The sequence below is a fragment of the Dendrobates tinctorius genome, unplaced genomic scaffold (assembly GCF_039654945.1).
Source record: "Dendrobates tinctorius isolate UK_male_01 unplaced genomic scaffold, ASM3965494v1 ptg000160l, whole genome shotgun sequence".
Lineage (NCBI taxonomy): Eukaryota > Metazoa > Chordata > Amphibia > Anura > Dendrobatidae > Dendrobates > Dendrobates tinctorius.
This window is the reverse complement of record NW_027361827.1, coordinates 20,938,178-20,958,597: the sequence shown is the minus strand read 5'-3', so window position 1 is coordinate 20,958,597 and position 20,420 is coordinate 20,938,178. Positions and strand designations below refer to the sequence as shown.

General features: G+C 44.0%; 1 protein-coding gene across 1 annotated transcript in view; it reads left to right on the top strand.

Annotated features, from left to right (window-relative positions):
• UGCG (UDP-glucose ceramide glucosyltransferase) overlaps positions 1–20,420 on the top strand; it is a 45,688-nt gene that overhangs the window by 10,551 nt on the left and 14,717 nt on the right. Inside the window, exons 2-3 of the mRNA XM_073549700.1 lie at positions 5,589–5,730; positions 18,268–18,370. Of these exons, the coding sequence (XP_073405801.1) occupies positions 5,589–5,730; positions 18,268–18,370 (245 nt within the window). The remainder of the gene's footprint in view (positions 1–5,588; positions 5,731–18,267; positions 18,371–20,420) is intronic.

The window sequence follows — 20,420 nt, the reverse complement described above, 5'->3', positions numbered from 1 at the left end:
TTGCTTGATTTTTTAATGCATTTTTTCTGCTTCAATCGATTCAGTAGTCAGATTTAGAGAGGAACTACAGATCATTCACATAAATTGACATGTTGCTGTTTTTTATTTTATTTATTTATTTTTAGTTTTCCAAAGTTTGATGCAGATTCTGTATGGAAAACCACCACAAAAAAACCCCATGTGGACACACACCACAGGTCTGGATGGGTTTGTAGCTTACAGGTTCTCTGGCATTTGTTGAGTTATAGATAGAGCAGGAGTTGCATTTCCTTTGGATATTCCGTATTTACAACTACACAAGCGCATAAGTAAAAACTATGGTGCCACTATAATTTGGATGAAAGATCACCTTTTATGCATTTTAAATTTTCTACACTGAACCTGCATGTGTATATCCTTTAAATCCCCGCTTTGTTTGAATGGGATTTTGTGTAACACCGTTCACTTGCATACCTTGTAGCAGACTTTTAGTACAGAACCCACACCCAAAATCTGCAAAAAGAAATAAAAATGTTTTGCATGACCTTAGGGGAGTGTTCACATACTGCATATCATCACAAGTAGATTCAGATGTGGCATTTTCACCTGCGGGGTTTATCCTTTCTTCCTTTTAACTTTAGTGTTCCTTTAAAATCCAAGCGCAGCGACAAGTATTTGTGTGCTACCTTAGACAGAAGCCTAGACATGCTCATAGTAAGTCCTTAGCAGGTGGTTTGAAGCTGGAATGTGGAAGGTGATGAAGAACTGTCAATTCTGTGTGGATGAATGCTATTAAGCTGAGTGTAGGTTACAGATTGATCTCTATGCTCGTGATGGTCTACTTGCTCAGTGCTGTATGTTAATGACTAGGGATGAGCGAACCCGAACTGGAAAGTTCAGGGTTTGAACCGAATGCTAGTGTTCGGCACCAAACCCCGAACACTGACTTTTTACTGTATCTCTGGTTTCCTGTTCGGTTTTGCCAGTCTAATAAAGCTTGTTGAAAGGCTGCAGTGTAGCCAATCAACAACCTTTTAGACTATGGGCACTTCCGGAGCCATCACATCATGACACGTGTTGGCATGGCTGTGATTTCCTGGCACAGCACGTGACCAGGCCTGTATAAAGGCCTGATCGCGAGTGCCGCCACCATTATGCTCTCATTAGTATAGGGATAGGACACAACTGGAGTGAGGAACAGATTCTGACTGCGCACTCTGCAACCCATATCTGTGGTAGTACTGTACCAGTGCTGAGCTTAATGCCGCTGTGTGTATTCTGCACCCATATCTCTGGGAGTACTGTACTGTAAGCAGCTGTGTGTACTCTGCACCCTCCACCTGTGGGAGTACTGTCCTTTAAATAGCTGCACTCTGCACTCCCACGCCTTTGGGAGTGCTGTTCTGTAAACAGCTGTGTGTACTCTGCACCCTCCACCTGTGGGAGTGCTGTCCTGTAAGCATCTGTGTGTACTCTGCACCTTCGACCTGTGGGGAGTACTGTCCTGTAAGCATCTGTGTGTACTCTGCACCCTCCACCTGTGGCAGTACTGTCCTGTAAGCATCTGTGTGTACTCTGCACCCTCCACCTGTGGCAGTACTGTCCTGTAAGCATCTGTGTGTACTCTGAACCCTCCACATGTGGGAGTGCTGTTCTGTAAGCATCTGTGTGTACTCTGCGCCCTCCACCTGTGGCAGTACTGTCCTTTAAATAGCTGTGTACTCAGCACCGCCACGCCTTTGGGAGTGCTGTTCTGTAAACAGCTGTGCATACTCTGCACCCTCCACCTGTGGGAGTGCTGTCCTGTAAGCATCTGTGTGTACTCGGCATCCTCCACATGTGGGAGTGCTGTCCTGTAAGCATCTGTGTGTAATCTGCACCCTCCACCTGTGGGAGTGCTGTCCTGTAAGCATCTGTGTGTACTCTGCACCCTCCACCTGTGGGAGTGCTGACCTGTAAGCATCTGTGTGTACTCTGCACCCTCCACCTGTGGCAGTACTGTCCTTTAAATAGCTGTGTACTCAGCACCGCCACGCCTTTGGGAGTGCTGTTCTGTAAACAGCTGTGCATACTCTGCACCCTCCACCTGTGGGAGTGCTGTCCTGTAAGCATCTGTGTGTACTCTGCACCCTCCACCTGTGGGAGTACTGTCCTGTAAGCATCTGTGTGTACTCGGCATCCTCCACCTGTGGGAGTGCTGTCCTGTAAGCATCTGTGTGTACTCTGCACCCTCCACCTGTGGGAGTGGTGTCCTGTAAGCAGCTGTGTGTACTCTGCACCCTCCACCTGTGGGAGTGGTGTCCTGTAAGCAGCTGTATGTACTCTGCACCCTCCACCTGTGGGAGTGCTGTCCTGTAAGCAGCTGTATGTACTCTGCACCCTCCACCTGTGGGAGTGCTGTCCTGTAAGCAGCTGTATGTACTCTGCACCCTCCACCTGTGGGAGTGCTGTCCTGTAAGCAGCTGTATGTACTCTGCACCCTCCACCTGTGGGAGTGCTGTCCTGTAAGCAGCTGTATGTACTCTGCACCCTCCACCTGTGGGAGTGCTGTCCTGTAAGCAGCTGTATGTACTCTGCACCCTCCACCTGTGGGAGTGCTGTCCTGTAAGCAGCTGTATGTACTCTGCACCCTCCACCTGTGGGAGTGCTGTCCTGTAAGCAGCTGTATGTACTCTGCACCCTCCACCTGTGGGAGTGCTGTCCTGTAAGCAGCTGTGTGTACTCTGCACCCTCCACCTGTGGGAGTGCTGTCCTGTAAGCATCTGTGTGTACTCTGCACCCTCCACCTGTGGGAGTGCTGTCCTGTAAGCATCTGTGTGTACTCTGCACCCTCCACCTGTGGGAGTGCTGTCCTGTAAGCATCTGTGTGTACTCTGCACCCTCCACCTGTGGGAGTGCTGTCCTGTAAGCATCTGTGTGTACTCTGCACCCTCCACCTGTGGGAGTGCTGTCCTGTAAGCATCTTTGTGTACTCTGCACTCTCTACCTGTGGGAGCCGGAGTACTGTCCTTTAAGTAGCTGTGTACTCAGCACCACCATGCCTTTGGAAGTACTGTCCTGTAAACAGCCGTGTACTTTGTACCCTCTGTGAGTACTGTACTTTATATACTATTCCACCATCTCCACGTACTAACAGATAGGTCTCCCTCATTTAACTTCTGGGTCTCACACACAGTACACTTTTTTGATCCCGAGGGAAATTATGGTATTACAGCTTGCCTTTTATACCTTGGAGGTTCTCGCCTGCCCTGCTGCAAGCTACTGACAGCATGTGTGTTTGGCACGGTAGGGGGTGTTCTCACAAGTAGACGCATCTGCCTGACCACATCCAATGTGGGGAGTCTAACATTCCTTAGCATGAATCAGGCGTGGATCCCACAGGACTTGTTCACACCTTGTGGATGTTTAGACAGATATAACAGCCGCATCTAACCAGTCTTCAACACTAATTGCCCTTTGTTTCATTTGGGGGCTTCCTCCACAAATTAAAAAACAAAACTATGTTGGCTACCTCCTTCTCCACCTATACCGCTTCGTTCTCGTCCTACTTCATTTGGACTTGTTCCTCCTGGTTCAGGATTCTTATTTTTTATTTCTACTCTGCTTCACATAGGGACAGGACGCAGCTGTACTGAGGGACAGTATTGGGTTTTGCGTGTGTGCAGTTTTACAAAAACACTCTGTGTACTCTGCACCCGTGTAGTGTATAACCAAAACTTGAGTCAGTAGGAATTATATGCATCTAAATATATTTTACTACTCTTGGGCAACCATGTCTGTGATAGTACTGTGCCAAATGCCGCTGTGTGTATTCTTTAACCCAAATCTGTGGGAGCTCTGTGCCTTTTAAGCCGCTGTGTGTAGTCTGCAACCCTGCATGTTGGGCATACTGTGCCTGGGTATGAAATTTATTAGCTACTGTAGGGGTACTGTGCCCCTGCTCTCTGGGTCAAAATTTTAACTGGACTGGTGGTAGCAAGCCTTATTCTCCTTCAGGCCACTGTTAAAAGTTTTGTTACTCATTTACTTCCTTTTTTTTACCATGATTCTTATGGTGACACTGACCCTTTTAAGTCATTTTCCTATCCACATTTGTTTGCAGGGAAGTTGTCCTGCTCTTACCCCCATTCAGCTTCCTTTTGCAGCCCTCTAGCCCTGATTATGACCATATTACAGCCATTTTAAAGCACCGAAGTTCGGGTCCCTATTGACTTCTATTGGGTTTGGGTTCGGGGTCAGGTTCAGAGCCGAACTGAACCTTTTAGGGTATGTGCACACGGTGCGGATTCTGCTGCGGATCCGTAACGTTTCTGCAGCTGCGGGTCCGCAGCAGATTTAGGTGCGTTGTACAGTACTATTGTTTTCAATGGAAAACGCAGTGCACATGCTGCGGTTTACAATCCGCAGCATGTCAATTCTTTAGTGCAGAAACGCTGCAGTTTCACACCTCATCCATTATGAGGTGTAAAACTGCAGGGCAAAACCGCAGATAAACCGCAGGACTTTAGTTTTTACTACAAAATCCGCAGAGCCAAAAATCTCCGTGTGCACATAGCCTTACTGTGTGTATAGTCGGCGAAACTGAACATCACTGGTTCTCTCATCCCTATTAGTGACCCATGTGCGTGTAACAGAATATCCAATATTAATGACCCATGCACTTACAATAATGCATCTCAGTTTTATGTGTTTAACATACGATTATGTTGCATAGTCACACTTTTGCTGAAGCTGCTCACATTGTGTTCACTTCCGGCTGAGTTTTGCTTGCACAGCAGTATTTTCTCATATACAGTGATGGAATGTTGGTCCCAAGTGATAATGCGTACATCAGATTGCTTCCTTCAGAGCTGTTGGGTTACTGAGCATAGATTTCGGTAATGAAATATGAATGGCATGTGGTTGCCTTCTCACCTTACTAAGGCTTCAGGGTTTTTGATCTGTATTTTATCAGTATTTGTATGCCAAAACCAGTAATGCCTCCAAAATACAGGACAGGTGTCAATCTTTCAGTTATAGGTCTTCTATGTAAGTTTCACTCCTGGTTTTGGCATATAAACACTGATGCAAAATACTGACATTTGAATTAGGCATTAAAGAAATTGTCCACTACTTTGACAACTCCTTGTCATATCCTACTTTTGGCTCTGATAAAATAAAAAGCTTATACTCCTCCTTCCATGCCTTGTCGGGACTTGCTCTTCCTACCTTCGCTTCCCTGGTATTTTGAGTATTAGGTTAGAAATAAAGGCTGGACGGCAGTGTAAGCAGCCTCTTCTTACCTCTCACTTTAGCCACAATCTTCATATGTTTCACACTTATTGTAATCTAACATGTGAAAAACGATATGTATGTCATGATAACCTGACGACGTGCTTTGCATGTAAAAGTGCTGTAAATGTTTGTATTGTGAAAAATGCACCTTTTAATATACAACTAATTACCCGTGTCTTTATCCTGACCCTGCAGTGTCTATACTTAAGACTGATAGGCATGCAATGTATATTAAGCATCACACGTGTACCTAAACACCTGTACTTTTGGCCCTGATGGAATGGGTGCAGCTTGATCATGTCCATAAATAATTTATAAACCTTTTTTTATTTCAGGCGGCTACACCTCAACAAGAAGGCATCCGACAAGCAGCCTTACAGCAAGCTTCCTGGCGTTTCCCTTCTTAAGCCTCTAAAGGGTGTTGACCCCAATCTAATCAACAACCTAGAAACGTTCTTTGAATTAGACTATCCAAAGGTATGTATGCAGTTATTTCCTAATAGACTGTGGCTTTGTAGAACTTGTCTAATTCGTGTAACTATTTTTTGCGTTCTTTCCTTTTACCCACATACTTCACCACTTAAAATTTGAGGGGTTTTTTGCCTTTTAACGTTAAATATAAGAAAGCACTTCTTACCGCTTATGGTAAATATGTCTAAGAAAGCTTGAAGTATTGGTAAGAGTTTTCCCACATTCCTTATAGAGACCCTGATTCCTGTACTGAATTACTTTCTGGGTTTCTTGCTGTACTTTTGATAAAACCATTTATCTCCTGCAGCACTGCTAGTTTTCTGGGTGATGAGCTTCTGTTATGTAGTCCCAACGTTTATAAGCTCTGAACAACCTGACCCTTCCATCACTGATTGTCTACACTGTGCATAGGCAGAAATCTACCAATGCAGATAGAAAGCTATTAATGGTATGTGTCAGACTGGGCTCTTCATGAAGAAAACTGGCAGATAAAGGAGTGATATTATCAAAATTACATCACTGTGCCCAGTAAGGGCCCCGTCACACATAGCGACTCGCCAGCGATCCCGACAACGATATCAACGTGTCAGGATCACTGGTGAGTCACTACATGATCGCTGGTGAGCTGTCAAACAGAGAGCTTCACCAGCGATTAGCACAGCGACGCCGAGCGCGCGGCGTCGCTGTGTTCGTTAGTTACCAGCGCGCTGATGCAGGGAGCTGGTAACTAACGTACACATCAGGTATCCAAGGGACATGCGTCTCTTAGATACCCGATGTGTACGTTAGTTACCAGCTCCCTGCATCAGCGCGCTGGTTACTAACGTGCACATCGGGTATCTAAGAGACGCACGTCCCTTAGATACCCGATGTGTACGTTAGTTACCAACTGATTGCTGGTCTCCCGCCTGTCACACGCAGCGATGCATGCTGGCCAGCGGGAGACCAGCGACCAAAAAAATGTCCAGGGCTTTCCTACAGCGATCAGCGATACCGGCAGGGGAGCCGGACGCTGATCGCTGTCACACACAGCGATCTCGCTAGTGTGACGGGGCCTTAAGTGGCACACCAGTGGAATAAGGGTGTCTGTCCCTATTTCATTGTACCCTCTTCTTGCAAAGCATAAAGCTGGCGACTGATACCTGCCATCGAGCAGGTAAATATTCTAACCACACCTTACTCTAACAATACGTCTTCTGTATCTAAAAGCCAGTATGCTTTCATTAGAGTTCTAATTTTCTGTTCCCCCCCCCCCCCAAAAAAAAAAGCCAGAGTAGCTGTAATCTACAATCAACACGTTTGCGATTAACTATGTTAACATCCTAATATTGCACTGATTTACTTTGGCAAGCTTCTGAAATCAATGGTGAAGATAAGCTTACATTTCTTCATCCTTTGTAAGGGGGCAAGGGCAGAAAATTGATCAGAGCTTTATTATACAGTCATGCAATTGGCCTCAACGTTATGTTTTTTCCATAGACATTAACAACACGTTATGTATGTGTGTGTGTGTGTGTATATATGTATGTATATGTGTGTGTGTATATATATATATATATATGTATGTAAATAATTCTCGCCCCCGCCTTGTGCTCACTCACCTATCCACTCTCTCTTTCCCCATGTGCTGACTTCTCCCATCTGTGCGCTCTTCTACCCCATGTGCTATCCCCCTTGTCTGCGGTCTCTCTCCTTCCTATGCTGTGTTCTCCCCTCATGTGCTGTCCCGTTTGAGCTGTCTCCCCCCTGTGCTGTCTCTCTCACCCCTGTGTCTAACCGTGTACAGAACATACCGCCCCTGGGCAGGGGAGGAAGAAAAAGACAATACTGACATTACAGCAGGAGATCGCAGAGGATACATTTTGTGAGGTAAAATATTGTTTAACAACAGTCAGTGAGATATTTTACCTCACAAAATGAATCCTCTGTGATCCCCTGCTGTAATGTCAGTATTGCCTTTTGCTTCCTCCCCTGCCCAGGAGATGTGGTACGCTCCGTACACGGTCAGACACAGACAGACCGTTTTTAAACTGAAGTTTTGTTCGTGAGAAAACCCCTTTAATTTGACCGGCTTCTTCTGCCTGTAGACACGTCGCGCATCTGCCGCCGGGATCAGCCGAATGATTCACTGCGCCTGGTGGTACTGCACAAGAGTGTGAGTGTGGTGCGTATAGAGTGTGTGTGTTTGTGGTGCGACGGTGTTCTGCTGTTGGTGCCATGCAATAGGTTAGTACCAGCAGCAGTTTCCATATTGAGACACCCATCACCTGGGTGTCCCAATATGGCGGTTGATGAACTTCCTCCGCTTGGAATTCTGGGATACGGTGACATCTAGACAGAACAGGAAATGAAAACATTACAAGGCAGTATGTGTGTGTGTGTGTATGTATGTATACATATGTGTGTATGTATGTGTGTGTGTATATATATATTTCATAGGCACATCTTCTTGACCACAACAGGTTACACTGATTGTGTTGCCCATAGTAACCAATCACTAAGCATCTTTCATTTCACCAGAGCTGTTTAAAAGATGAAAGATGAGCTGTGATTGGTTGCTATGAGCAACAGTTTTCCTTTTGGACAGATGTGGTAACTGAGGCCTATTTTTCTTATTATTTCTATGGTGTTATCATTCTGGAAATAACACTATTACCGTGCCGACACAGTCCACCCTGTTGGCTCTGACTGGAAGATGTGGGATATTAGGGGTAGTAGTCCGATGGCTCTGATGGGATGATGTGTGATATTAGTTTAGTAGTCTGGTGGCTCTGGCTGATGGGATGAAGTGAGATATTGGGGGTAGTAGTCCGGTGGCTCTGGCTGATGGAATGATGTGGGATATTAGGGGGTAGTAATCCGGTGGCTCTGGCTGATGTGATGATGTGGGATATTGGGGGTAGTAGTGGCGGGATGATGTGGGATATTATATATATATTTCATATTCTCATTATAATTTGTTATAACTAACCAGTTACTTACTATGCCCAGGCAACGCCGGGCTCTTCAGCTAGTATAATATAATTTTAAGTTGAGGTGCAGAATTTCAATTACTGCGTTCTACAAGATTTAGGAACAAAGCTATGGGGACCATCACAGACTAGGAAACTTGCATGTATAATCTAGTGGGGCCAGTCAGAAGTCACCTTCCTTTTTTACAGTGCATGTTAGAAAATTGGGGATGTGGTGTTGTGGGCAGTCATTCTAGTTTCTGTCTGAGTCAGTCTTTATGTATTTGGACCAATTTGTTTCCGGTGCTGGAAGTTTTTTTGTTTTCCACTTAAAATTTACTGTCATATGTGCTTACTTGCTGAAGAGCCCAGCGCTGCCCGGGCATAGTAACTAACTGTGGTTAGTTATAACAAATTATAATTATTCTCCATCCCATAGTCCCGTGCCCATATACCCATCATACATATCCACCATCCCATAGGCCCGTGCCCATATACCCATCATACATATCCACCATCCCATAGGCCCGTGCCCATATACCCATCATACATATCCTCCATCCCATAGTCGAGTGCCCATATACCCATCATACATATCCGCCATCCCATAGTAGAGTGCCCATATACCCATCACACATCCTCCATCCCATAGTCCCGTGCCCATATACCCATCATACATATCCGCCATCCCATAGTCCCGTGCCCATATACCCATCATACATATCCTACATCCCATAGTCCAGTGCCCATATACCCATCACACATCCTCCATCCCATAGTTCCATGCCCATATACCCATCATACATATCCGCCATCCCATAGTCCCGTGCCCATATACCCATCACACATCCTCCATCCCATAGTTCCATGCCCATATACCCATCATACATATCCGCCATCCCATAGTCCCGTGCCCATATACCCATCACACATCCTCCATCCCATAGTCCCGTGCCCATATACCCGTCATATTCATCCTTCATCCCATAGTCCCAGTGCCCATATACCCATCATACATCCTCCATCCCATAGTCCAGTGCCCATATACCCATCACACATCCTCCATCCCATAGTCAACCATTATGACATCATAATGAGCGGCGGGGCTTGCAGCCTATGATGAATCAGCGTCGCCATGGCAACCATTATGACATCATAATGAGGGGCGGGGCTTGATACGCACACACTTTTTCCCCTTTATGTAGATAGGGGCAAAATTGTTTGGTGAATTGGAACACGCGGGGTTAAAATTTCGCCTCACAACATAGCCTATGACGCTCTCGGGGTCCAGACGTGTGACTGTGCCAAAATTTGTGGCTGTAGCTGTGACGGTGCGGATGCCAATCCCGGACACATACATACATACATACACACTTTGAGCTTTATATATTAGATTATGATTGCCTTATATTTTGGCCGTGGTTAGTAGACCTTTTCACATGTGAAGACCCATTCTAAAGTCCACTTTCGAAGTTCTAGATCCAACAAAATAAAATGTTCTCTCTCCCTGCCATCCTTGGGTCATTTGTCCATCTCTCTGCACACATTGCAGATCTTTCTTCTACTTGAGGCTCCTGAACTACTAAACCTCCACTTAGTAAAGAAGTATTGCTTTGCTGAGACGGCATGTCTTGTCGATGTCTGCTGAATAATGAAAATAAAAGGTGCCTACTGTAGAAAGCAATCCTGCTTGTACGGTATATAGGGCAAGAAGGCTAGGAACCTCCGTGAAGGAAATATATTTCTGGAACTTGTGCATACTGCAGTGAAGGTTAAAATAAGTAAGAAAAATGAAATCCCAGTATGAGTGATCTAATATCGGTAGCTAGACAATCTAAGTGTAGCCCCAGGTTCTGCTTCTTTTAGGGAACAGATTCATCCCAGAAGAAAGAAGGCATTTACTGTTCCATGGATACCTCATAAGGAGAGCCTGCAAGCTGAAAGACAACCAGACACTCGCTATCTAAATGATGGCCTTGGTTTCTGTCATGTACCGAAAGCACAATCCAGCATTCAATCTGGCGAGTGACAGACCCGTATGCCATAATTTAGAGAGAACCTGTCACCTGGAGAAAATAAAAAAATCATTAACCTGCAGATATTGGGTTAATCTTCAGGTTAAAAGCATTGTGAACCTGCCTGGCACTTGGACCCCCACTGCCAAGAGGAAATGAACTTTATTCCTCGAGGTAGTGTTCGGGTTCCAGTCTTGGGGAAGGCGCAGGTTCAGTCACCGCTCTGTGTATAGAGAGTGGCAGCTGTAATTGCTGCACCACCGACTGGCAGCTGCCGAGAGCGTTAGGGCCAGCTATCAGCCAGTACTGGGGGGTGGTTACAGCTGCTTTTCTCTACATACAGAGCAGTGACTGTACCTGTGTTGGTGCCTCCTCTAAGACTGGAACCCGAACACTGCTGGGGAAAAATTAAAGTTCATTTCCTCTCCGCAGTGGTGGTCTAAGTGCCGGCAGGTTCACACCACTATTAACTTGCAGATTACCCCCATATCGCCAGGTTAATAGCATTTTTTCAGGGGACAGCTTCCCTTTTAAGGGGTTATCCTGGATTAGCTTATTTTTTTTATTTTATTTATTTATTTTTTTTTATTACTCTCTGCCTAAGAAGTAAAAGGCAGGTAGTAGCTAATAGAGTTGGGCGAATTTGTTCAGATTTAGTCACCGAATCTGAATTTGCCATATTCGTGCCATATTGGTTCCCTGTACATGCCGAATGTATGTTTGATGTTCGGTTCCAAACATATTCGGTAATGTCTACTCCCATTGACTCTAATGACGTTCGGCTAATATTGCAAAAACAATATTCGCTGCCGATCGTATTCGGAACCAAATCCGACCAACTCTAGTTGCTAACTACCTGCCTCTTCTATCCTGCGCTGGCTCAGCAGTCACAGACCGCTCCTGTCGGCATTCTGCTGCTCCATGTCGACACAACAGCTCTTGTACTTTTTAGCTGCTCTATCGGTGGTGACCTCCGGTGTCATCCTGATTCACAGGCAGCTTCCCACAGTTAGGCGGCGGGGAGCCAGCCGGCTGTCAGTCAGCCTGACATCTCAGAGCAGAGTGCGAGTGAATTAGCTGCTCTGTTAACAGAAGTCGCAGAATCTCCAGAAGGAGCAGTTTGTGATTGCTCTGACTTTGCAGCAGGCCGGTGGTTTCCAGCTACATGCCTGTTAGTTCTAAAATAGTCCCGGATAATCCCTTTAATTCTGTCAGGTTCTGCTTGGGGGTTTATGTTTTCTGATAGGAAGAGTAGCTCTGCATGCATTAATGCCAGGCTCACAAAGCAATAAAAAAAAAAAATCGCTTGAGTTTTATCCAGAAAACTTCGCCCTTTTTTTTGTCGTTATCCGTGTGCAATCTGTTTTCTTACAGCAGCGGTTATTAATAATTTACAGTTTCTTATGTTACAGAATTGCAATGTATTCGTAAAAATCGGATGCTTTATGTAATGGAATTGGTTTTCTTTTTTTTCGGTGCACCTTTAATTTAAAATTGTCGATTCTCATCTGATACATTGGGGACACTAGTGCTTGGTGCGATTTGTTTGTGAAATGCCGTTGACTGTGCCCATTATTTTTCCGTCTGTCTGCCATGTGATATAATCTCATCTGATTGTATTTCAGTTGCAACTGCCATTCTCTGCGGCCACCCATGCATTCATTCATTGAAAGATGAGCTGATTTTCTGGTTTCACACCTCCTAGCTGGCATTACTGCTGGTTGCCATGCTCGGCTGCTAAGCAGCTAATGATGCTAACCCATAATCATGTGCAGAGAACAAAGCATTAGATGCCCATAGTGATAGGCATACGCGTACCATATCGGCATGTAGATCAGTCCTTCTAGTCGCAATTATTGCATTTTTTTTAACCTCGTTTATTTCACATCAAGGTTTGTTCATTATTCTTTTTAATCCTGATTAATACATTAAACTGGAAAATGATTCTTAGAAAAAGCACCAACTGTGCAACTTTAACGTTCTCTTGCTTTAAGCCTCAGCATGTATGTCGCGGGCTTAAGATGTATTTTACAGCTCAACCTTGTTTTTGACGTGAAATCCATATTCATGTATAAATGCTGTGCCACAATAAATTGGGGTTATTGATCTGTAGCAGAAGGTGGCAGAAAGGTGATTTCTTCACTCCCTGTTTTAGTATTCTTCTCGCTCACTGTAGTTTTAGGAATTCATCTGCACAGCAGGTTAATATGGAGTCCATGACTTCTCCAGGTGTTTTTTTTTCTGGTAAATATGGATATTTCAGATGCAGAATAAATAGTTGTGGATCTTAGTTTATTATGGGCTTATTTTTGCTTAATGACCAAATTAATAATCCTTATTATTAAAGCAGCACTCCGGTTCCGTGCCGCCGTCTTGTTACCGCAACTTCTAACTGAGCAGAGGTAATAGTCACAAGCTCTCAATGCAAGTCTATGAGAGGCTCCATTGAATTGTGACCTCTGACTTGGCCAGCAACACTGGAGCATCAGGTCACAAACTGCTGGAGACTGACCGGAGTGGTGCTGGGACGTGCTGAAGACAGCAGCTGGTTAGTGTACTCTAGTGCTGCAATATAAGGACAAAAAAAACAGGCATGTGGTGCCTTGAATGGATTGTCCCATGAACAAAGTTAGTTTTAATCAATAGTTTTTGAAGTAACAATTTCAATAAATTGTTTAAAAAATGTTCCTGTGCTGAGATATGAGTGTATGTATCAAGCCACACCCACTCCATATAGCCCCTCCCACTGGCAGCTGCGAGCGTGGTTGCAGAGGGAAAGTGCGGGACGCGGGTGGAGAGCGGGGCTGCAGAGGGATAGAGCGTGGAGGGCTGTGAAGGGAGAGAGCTGGGCGCACGTGGAGAGCTGCTGAGAGAGCGGGACGGCCAGTGGAGACATGGGCTGCGGAGGGAGAGAGCGGGGATGTGGAGGGAGAATGCAGGACGGCAATTGGAGAGGGGGGCTGCGGAAGGAGAGAGCATGACTGTGGATGGAGAGGTGGGCTGCTGAAGGAGGGAGAATGCAAGGACGGCCAGTGGAGACAGGGGCTATGGAGGGAGAGAACGGGACGGTGGATGGAGCTGGGCTGCTGAGGGAGAATGCGGGACGGCGGGTGGACATCTGGGCTTCTGAGGGATAGAGTGGGACGGCAGTTAGTTACTATGCCTGGGCAATGCCAGGCTCTTCATCTAGTAATCTTACAATTGTGCCCCTGCTGTGTACTGTGCAATGGCTGTGTCTGACCGTACAGGAACATGGTCTGATCATACCACAGCTCCTGCCAGGGGGGAAACCAAGGAGTATATAGAAATTACAGCAGGGGATTCTTTCGTTGAGTTAAAACATTGTTCAAAAACAGTAAGGGAAATGTTTTACCTCACAGAAAGGACAGCATGGGATCACAGCCGATTCTATCTGTATCCTCTTTTGCTTCCTCCCCTGCCGAGGAGCTGTGGTATGATCGGACCATGTCCCTGTATGGTCACAGACAGCCATTACACAGCACACAGCAGGGGCACATTTATAAGATTGTCTCAGCCCAAGAACACTTTCTTTTAACACATCCAATTGTGGAAATTATTATTACTCCAAGATCTATTAGTTAAAATCCACTTTTAGTATTAACTTTGTTAGTTAGAAATCCCCTATAAGGTTACTTTTTCAAAGAAATAGTCTCATACAGCAAGGGGTCATTCCGAAAAAGGGCTGCCGCTTTCCCCTGGGTTTGTTGACCATTATTATTGTAGCTATCGCGGGGAAGCGTTGCCGTGCACGGAGTATACCACGTACATTGGTCTCTGTTTCACCTGCTCTTTGTGGAGGTAACAGGCTGGACAGGTTAAGGGAGGTTGTCACACACTATGTAATGGGGATGAGCTCACCAGCTCTCTGGTTAGGCCACACATGAGTTTCCTTAGCACCGAGGTAATGACTTACCTTGACATCAGCTGTAATTTTCACACATTATTCTTATATGGAGTATTTATAGACTGCAGCAGGAAGGGAGGATAACAAGGAGATTATATGCCAGCATGTTGGATTTGCTCCCTTATACAGTGTTGCTATTTTCTATCTCCTATATGAATGTTTAGGGTAGATTCACACAGAACCAGAATGCTGTGCATTTGCACAAGGAACTGAAGGGCATTGCATTTTTCCCCCATCTCAGTGGACCGGTGTATTGCAAGTTTTCCCCATTTAAAAATCTGCAATAAAATGTTTTAAAATTCTATAAAACCATATAAAAAAACAGTAGTGCCGAGGCTTCTTTGGTTCCCTGCTAGCAATGATCATGGTCGTAAATGATTAGGGGACTGAAAGAAGCCTTGGCACAAGATTGAGAAGCATAATGCTTTTTTTAGAATGATCAGGCTTTTAATTTACGGTACCATGTCTTCCCCAAAACTCATACAATTTGGTTTGGGTTTGACTTGCTCCAGAATTATCCACAGCTTATCCGACCACTGTGGACCTACCCTTGTGTGTAACCTTGTATTAAGGGTTTGTCTCAAGAAGTCCTACACCCTATATTATTTTTGAGACTTGCGTTAGTGAAGAGTTATGTTGCAAATATCTATTGATCTGCCTAAAGCATGCTATTGATTAGGTAAATGCTCAATGCTGACAACCATGTTGAAGCTCTAGCAATTCTCACAATTTTTTTTCTCTCCAATATTGGAACGTTAAGGTAATGAAATGCTAAGTCCATTGGCTGGCACTGAGAGCATTGTGAGATCCATATTACACACGTGTGATGCTACCTGTGTCGCTTACTTCTGTTAAGGCACTTAAAGGGGTTGGCCACTTTACAAATATCCTCTTCCCACGCATCTGACATAGTGTATATTATGTAAGTATAACTGGTTCTCCTCCTCTTGTTAGTGCAACTCTCCTCACAGACTCAAGTTTATAAAATGGCTGCTGGTGGAGGAGCATCTGACCAGACCTGTAGCAGCCTCTTCCAATAGAAAAGCAGCTTTCTCATGTGAGGTTTTCTATTGGAGGAGACTGATGGACAGGTCTGGTCACATGCTCCTCCACTAGCAGCCATTTTCTAGACGGGAGAGCTGTGCAGTCTATGAGGAAAGGTGCACTAACAAGCAGAAGGAAGACCGGTCCTACCTATATAAGTGCCACAACTCCTGTCCCCAACACATCTGAAATAATAAAGATAATGTGGCCGACCCCAGTAACTCATTCTGCAGCCAGGAATACAGTGTAATACAGCAGATATAGGCGGCAAACTGTGCAATGTTTCTAATGTTGCCCAATTACAAAAATAAGTTTTAGCCCCAATTACATGTATTTAAGGAAAAAAAATTGTCCCCAAAGTTGAACAACCCCTTTGTGAATGCACAGTAAAAACGAAGTTGGGAAATCGGTTGATAATTACCATAGCCCATGTGGCTTTATATCAGTTATGCAGGCTCGCCGAGGAACTCGGGAACAGAACTCCCAAAATGAGTTTGTGGGTGACGAAACCCAAAGCTCTTCTGATGTGACTCACGTGTATTCCGTGTAAGGAAATGTATCATAAACTTCCCAGAACTGTAGAGATACAAGCTAAATTGGTAATCGTGGGGCAGCCATTTGTCAAGACTTGGCACAAGGTGACTCCATAGCCCACAATTAACTGGAGATAAGGTGCGGTTTGCTGCTGCATTTCACAGCATTCCATTAGTTCTATGAAACTGATATTAGGAATTGTACAGCAGTTACTGAAGCCCGCACATAGCAGGGCGTAGTGAACTAGTGCACATGATACTTTTATTGACTACATGAGATAAAATGCACCTTGTCCTCGGTAGACTTTGTAACCATTTTACTAGTTTAGACTGTAAATGACCATAGCTGATATTTCTCATATGTAGTTACATATCCCGGGTTACGGAATATTTTGCCCTGGCAGGTTATTATAGATCATTGACTCCTACGTTTTCATACATGTACACACCCTTGATGACTATGACAATTGCTCATTCGAATTGTCCTCTGCTACATTTGTGTTTTTCTTAAAGTGGTTGTCCAGGCTTGGGTCTGCACTCTGTGATTGCAAACTTGTGTAATCGCCTAGCGCGATGTCAGGATTCCCCGGAAGCGAGCGGTCACGTGACCGCAAGTATGTATACTTTCAGCCACATTCCAACGAGACCTCGCTCGGTTCACTTGTATTGAGCAAGGTGGCACACGACTCCATACTGCGTGCTGTGAGGAGTCAAGTCTGCAGTCACATACAGTGACTGCAGACTTGCGGCCCCATTCCTGGGCAGTCCCTTAAAGGTCTGTTTACGATTATTGGAATTCAAGCTTTCTTATAAATTGACTGCAGATCACCCAAAGAACGCGCTAGATGCTATTTTGTTAAGCAAAATGATCTTTTGGGCTGCACAAAAGTTCATCGTACCTGGAAGCGCAATGTCCTGTGTAAAGGGGATGTGTTCCACTTAGCGCAATGGCAGCCCATTCTCCCAGAACGATCTATTACTAATTCAGTGCACATCTGAAGTGTTGTTGGACCCCATCAGTCCCTAGAATGTGAGTCCTCACTCCGTCTCACGCCATAACCTGACTAAGTAGGAGCTTGAGTGGAGTGGTGGTTCAGGGTGCACTCTGCCACTTAATTCAATACCTATGTGGCTGGTGGAACAGTTGTGGATTTTATATCTAAGTTGCTTCCACTAGAAATGGCTATACCCTTCATGGGTGACTGGGCCCCAAGTGATCAGACTTTTTTCATCTATCTTGTGGACAGATAATGTCTATTCTGAAAAAAAAAAAAAAAAGCATTCCTTTTAAAGGGGTTTCCGGATTCAGAAAACTCACCTTCTCCAGCTACAGTTACTTTAAAAATATAAATAAATAAAAAATACAAACCGGTCTGTACTCTCCCTCCCAAGGTCCATTGCTGAGTCTGTGCGGCTGCGCTCAGTGTCCGTGTCTGCAGTGTCGTGTTAAGAGCACCACAGCTGTTCAGTGGCTTGTGCCATCTACTCGGGTAGAGCAGCGCTCCAGACAGTAACATCTAGTGAGATCAGTGGCTCTGCTCTAGTATATGGCATAAGTAGTAATAATCTTTATTTTTATATAGCGCTTTACAGTTTGCACACATTTTCATCATTGTCCCCATTGGGGCTCACAATCTAAATTCCCTATCAGTATGTTTTTGGAATGTGGGAGGAAACCCACGCAAGCAGGGGAAGAACATACAAACTCCTTGCAGATGTTGTCCTTGGTGGGATTTCAACCCAGGACTCCAGTGCTTGCAAGGCTGCAGTGCTAACCACTGAGCCACCGAGCTGCCCATAAGTCACTGACCTCGCTGATTGGCTGCAGCGCTGACGATCTGGTATTAGATACTCTGGTACTAATGCTCGCTTATGACATGGCTTATTACCATAACTGATTCTAGATGCTCCTGGTCCATTCGTGTGACGTTTAGCCTGCGGTTTACCCTCCATGGTGGCATTTACCATATTCAACAGGAAAGTTTTTCAGTCCATTTTGGTGGGATGTGATCCTGGCGGTGGAGCCACATGAGAATCACGTTGACTAATGATTCCTTTTTTTTTTGTTTTTTCAGTTTGAAATCCTTCTTTGTGTTCAAGATGTTGATGATCCGGCTGTGGACGTATGTAAAAAACTACTCGGAAAATACCCCAATGTGGATGCCAATTTATTTATAGGTACGTTGTGCCACTAGTTTACAATGTTTGCTTTGCTTTTATTTGGATTTTCAGGCGGGATTATGTATTTTTAAAGGGAACCGGACAGCTGATACTTGCCTCTCGCTTCAATGGCAGCATGTATCAGACACTGGCTGTACGATCTAAACATGTATTTTGTTGTTTTTTTTTTTATATTGCGGTTCACTTTCAGATACAATGTATATATTTTTTTTCTTAGCAAATTATTAAATGTTTTTATTCTTGGCTCAGGCTGGAAAATATATCTTTAGGCATTTATATTTGAGGATTGTCTAGTTGGCGCTTCTTTTTAAGTTGGAGTTCAGTGCAATGTCTAGGAAACCCTAGTTTAAAATTTCTAGGTTAACTGTCTCATTGACAGCGACAAGAAGAAGCCGCCTCTTCAGATATTCTATACTTCTGAGCTGGAATGAGCAGGATGTGAAAGAGAGGAGCTTTGTTCATAAATCACTCCTGTGCCCTGTAATCTAATCCATGAGAGGCTGCAGCACTATAAAAGCAATTGCTGCAATGCTGTTAGTGCACAATATCTGATTTCTTTATTTGACTTTCCAGGAACCCCACCTTGGGATGTACGTTGCAGTTTTGCATTGCACCTTTAAATCCAGGGATGGCTAATTTGGATAAAAAAAAAATGTTTGAAAAAACTACCTTTTGCAAGAAAATATCAGCATCACCTTACAGGGTTAACAGCAGCTAGATGGGAGTAAAGTGCATTTATAGTATATATAATACACAATATAATATTATACTTCATTTGTATGAATATATATATATATATATATATATATATATATATATATATATATATATATATATATATATATATATATTATACACACAGAGGTGCTACTCACAAAATTACGATATTTCCAAAAAGTATCTTCAATACAAAAAATGAAACTCGTATATAGAGTCCTTACAAACAGAGTGATCACTATTTCAAGTGTTTATTGCTGTTAATGTTGATGATTATGGCTTACAGCTAATGAAAACCCAGAAGTCAAAAAGTCATTATCTCAGTAAATTAGAAAAAAATAACAAAAAAAAAACACCTGCAAAGGCTTCGTAACCATTTAAAAAGATTCCTTAGTTTGTTTCAGTAGGCTCCACAATCATGGAGAAGACTGCTGACTTGACAGATGTCCAGAAGGCAGGCATTGACACACTCCGCAAGGAAAGTACATTTTGCATTTCATTTGGAAATCAAGGTCCCAGAGTCTGGAGGAACTTTTAGAGGCACACAATCAAAGCTGCTTGAGGTCTAGTTATTGATGCAAAAGGAGCCCCGACCAAGTATTGAGTGCATTTACTGAACATACATTTCAGTAGGCCAACATTCTGGATTTTAAAATCATTTTTCAAGCTGGTGGTATAAAGTATTCTAATTTATTGAGATAATGACTTTTGGGTTTTCATTGGCTGTAAGCCATAATTATCAACATTAACAGAAATAAACACTTGAAATAGATCACTCTGTAATGACGCTATATATTGAGTTCACCTTTTTGTATTGAAGAACTGAAATTAACCTTTTGATAATCTAATGTGAGAAACACCTGTGTGTGTGTATATATATATATTATAATAAGTATATCCCTAGCCACACACAGGCCTGATTACTGACACAACTTTTCTCAGTCAAGAAATCACTTAAATAGGACATGCCCCCGACAAAGTGAAGTAGGCCTAAAGCTAGATAGCATGTGACAATCCACAGAAATTCTGGAACAAATGAAAAACAAAATAATTGAAATTTGTCATTCTTGAAATGGTTATAAAGCCAGTTCTCAAGCTTTTGGACTGTAAACCACAGTGAGGCCATTATCCATACTGTAAATGGTGAAGCCATAGAACAGTGGTTAACCTTCCTGTGAGTGACAGGCTGGCCAAAATTACCCCAAGAGCGCAGAAGAACTCATTCAAGAGGTCATAAAAGACCCCCACACCAACATCCAAAGAACTGTAGGCTTCACTTGTCTCAGTTAAGGTCAGTGTTCAGGACCCTACCATAAGAAAGAGACTGGGC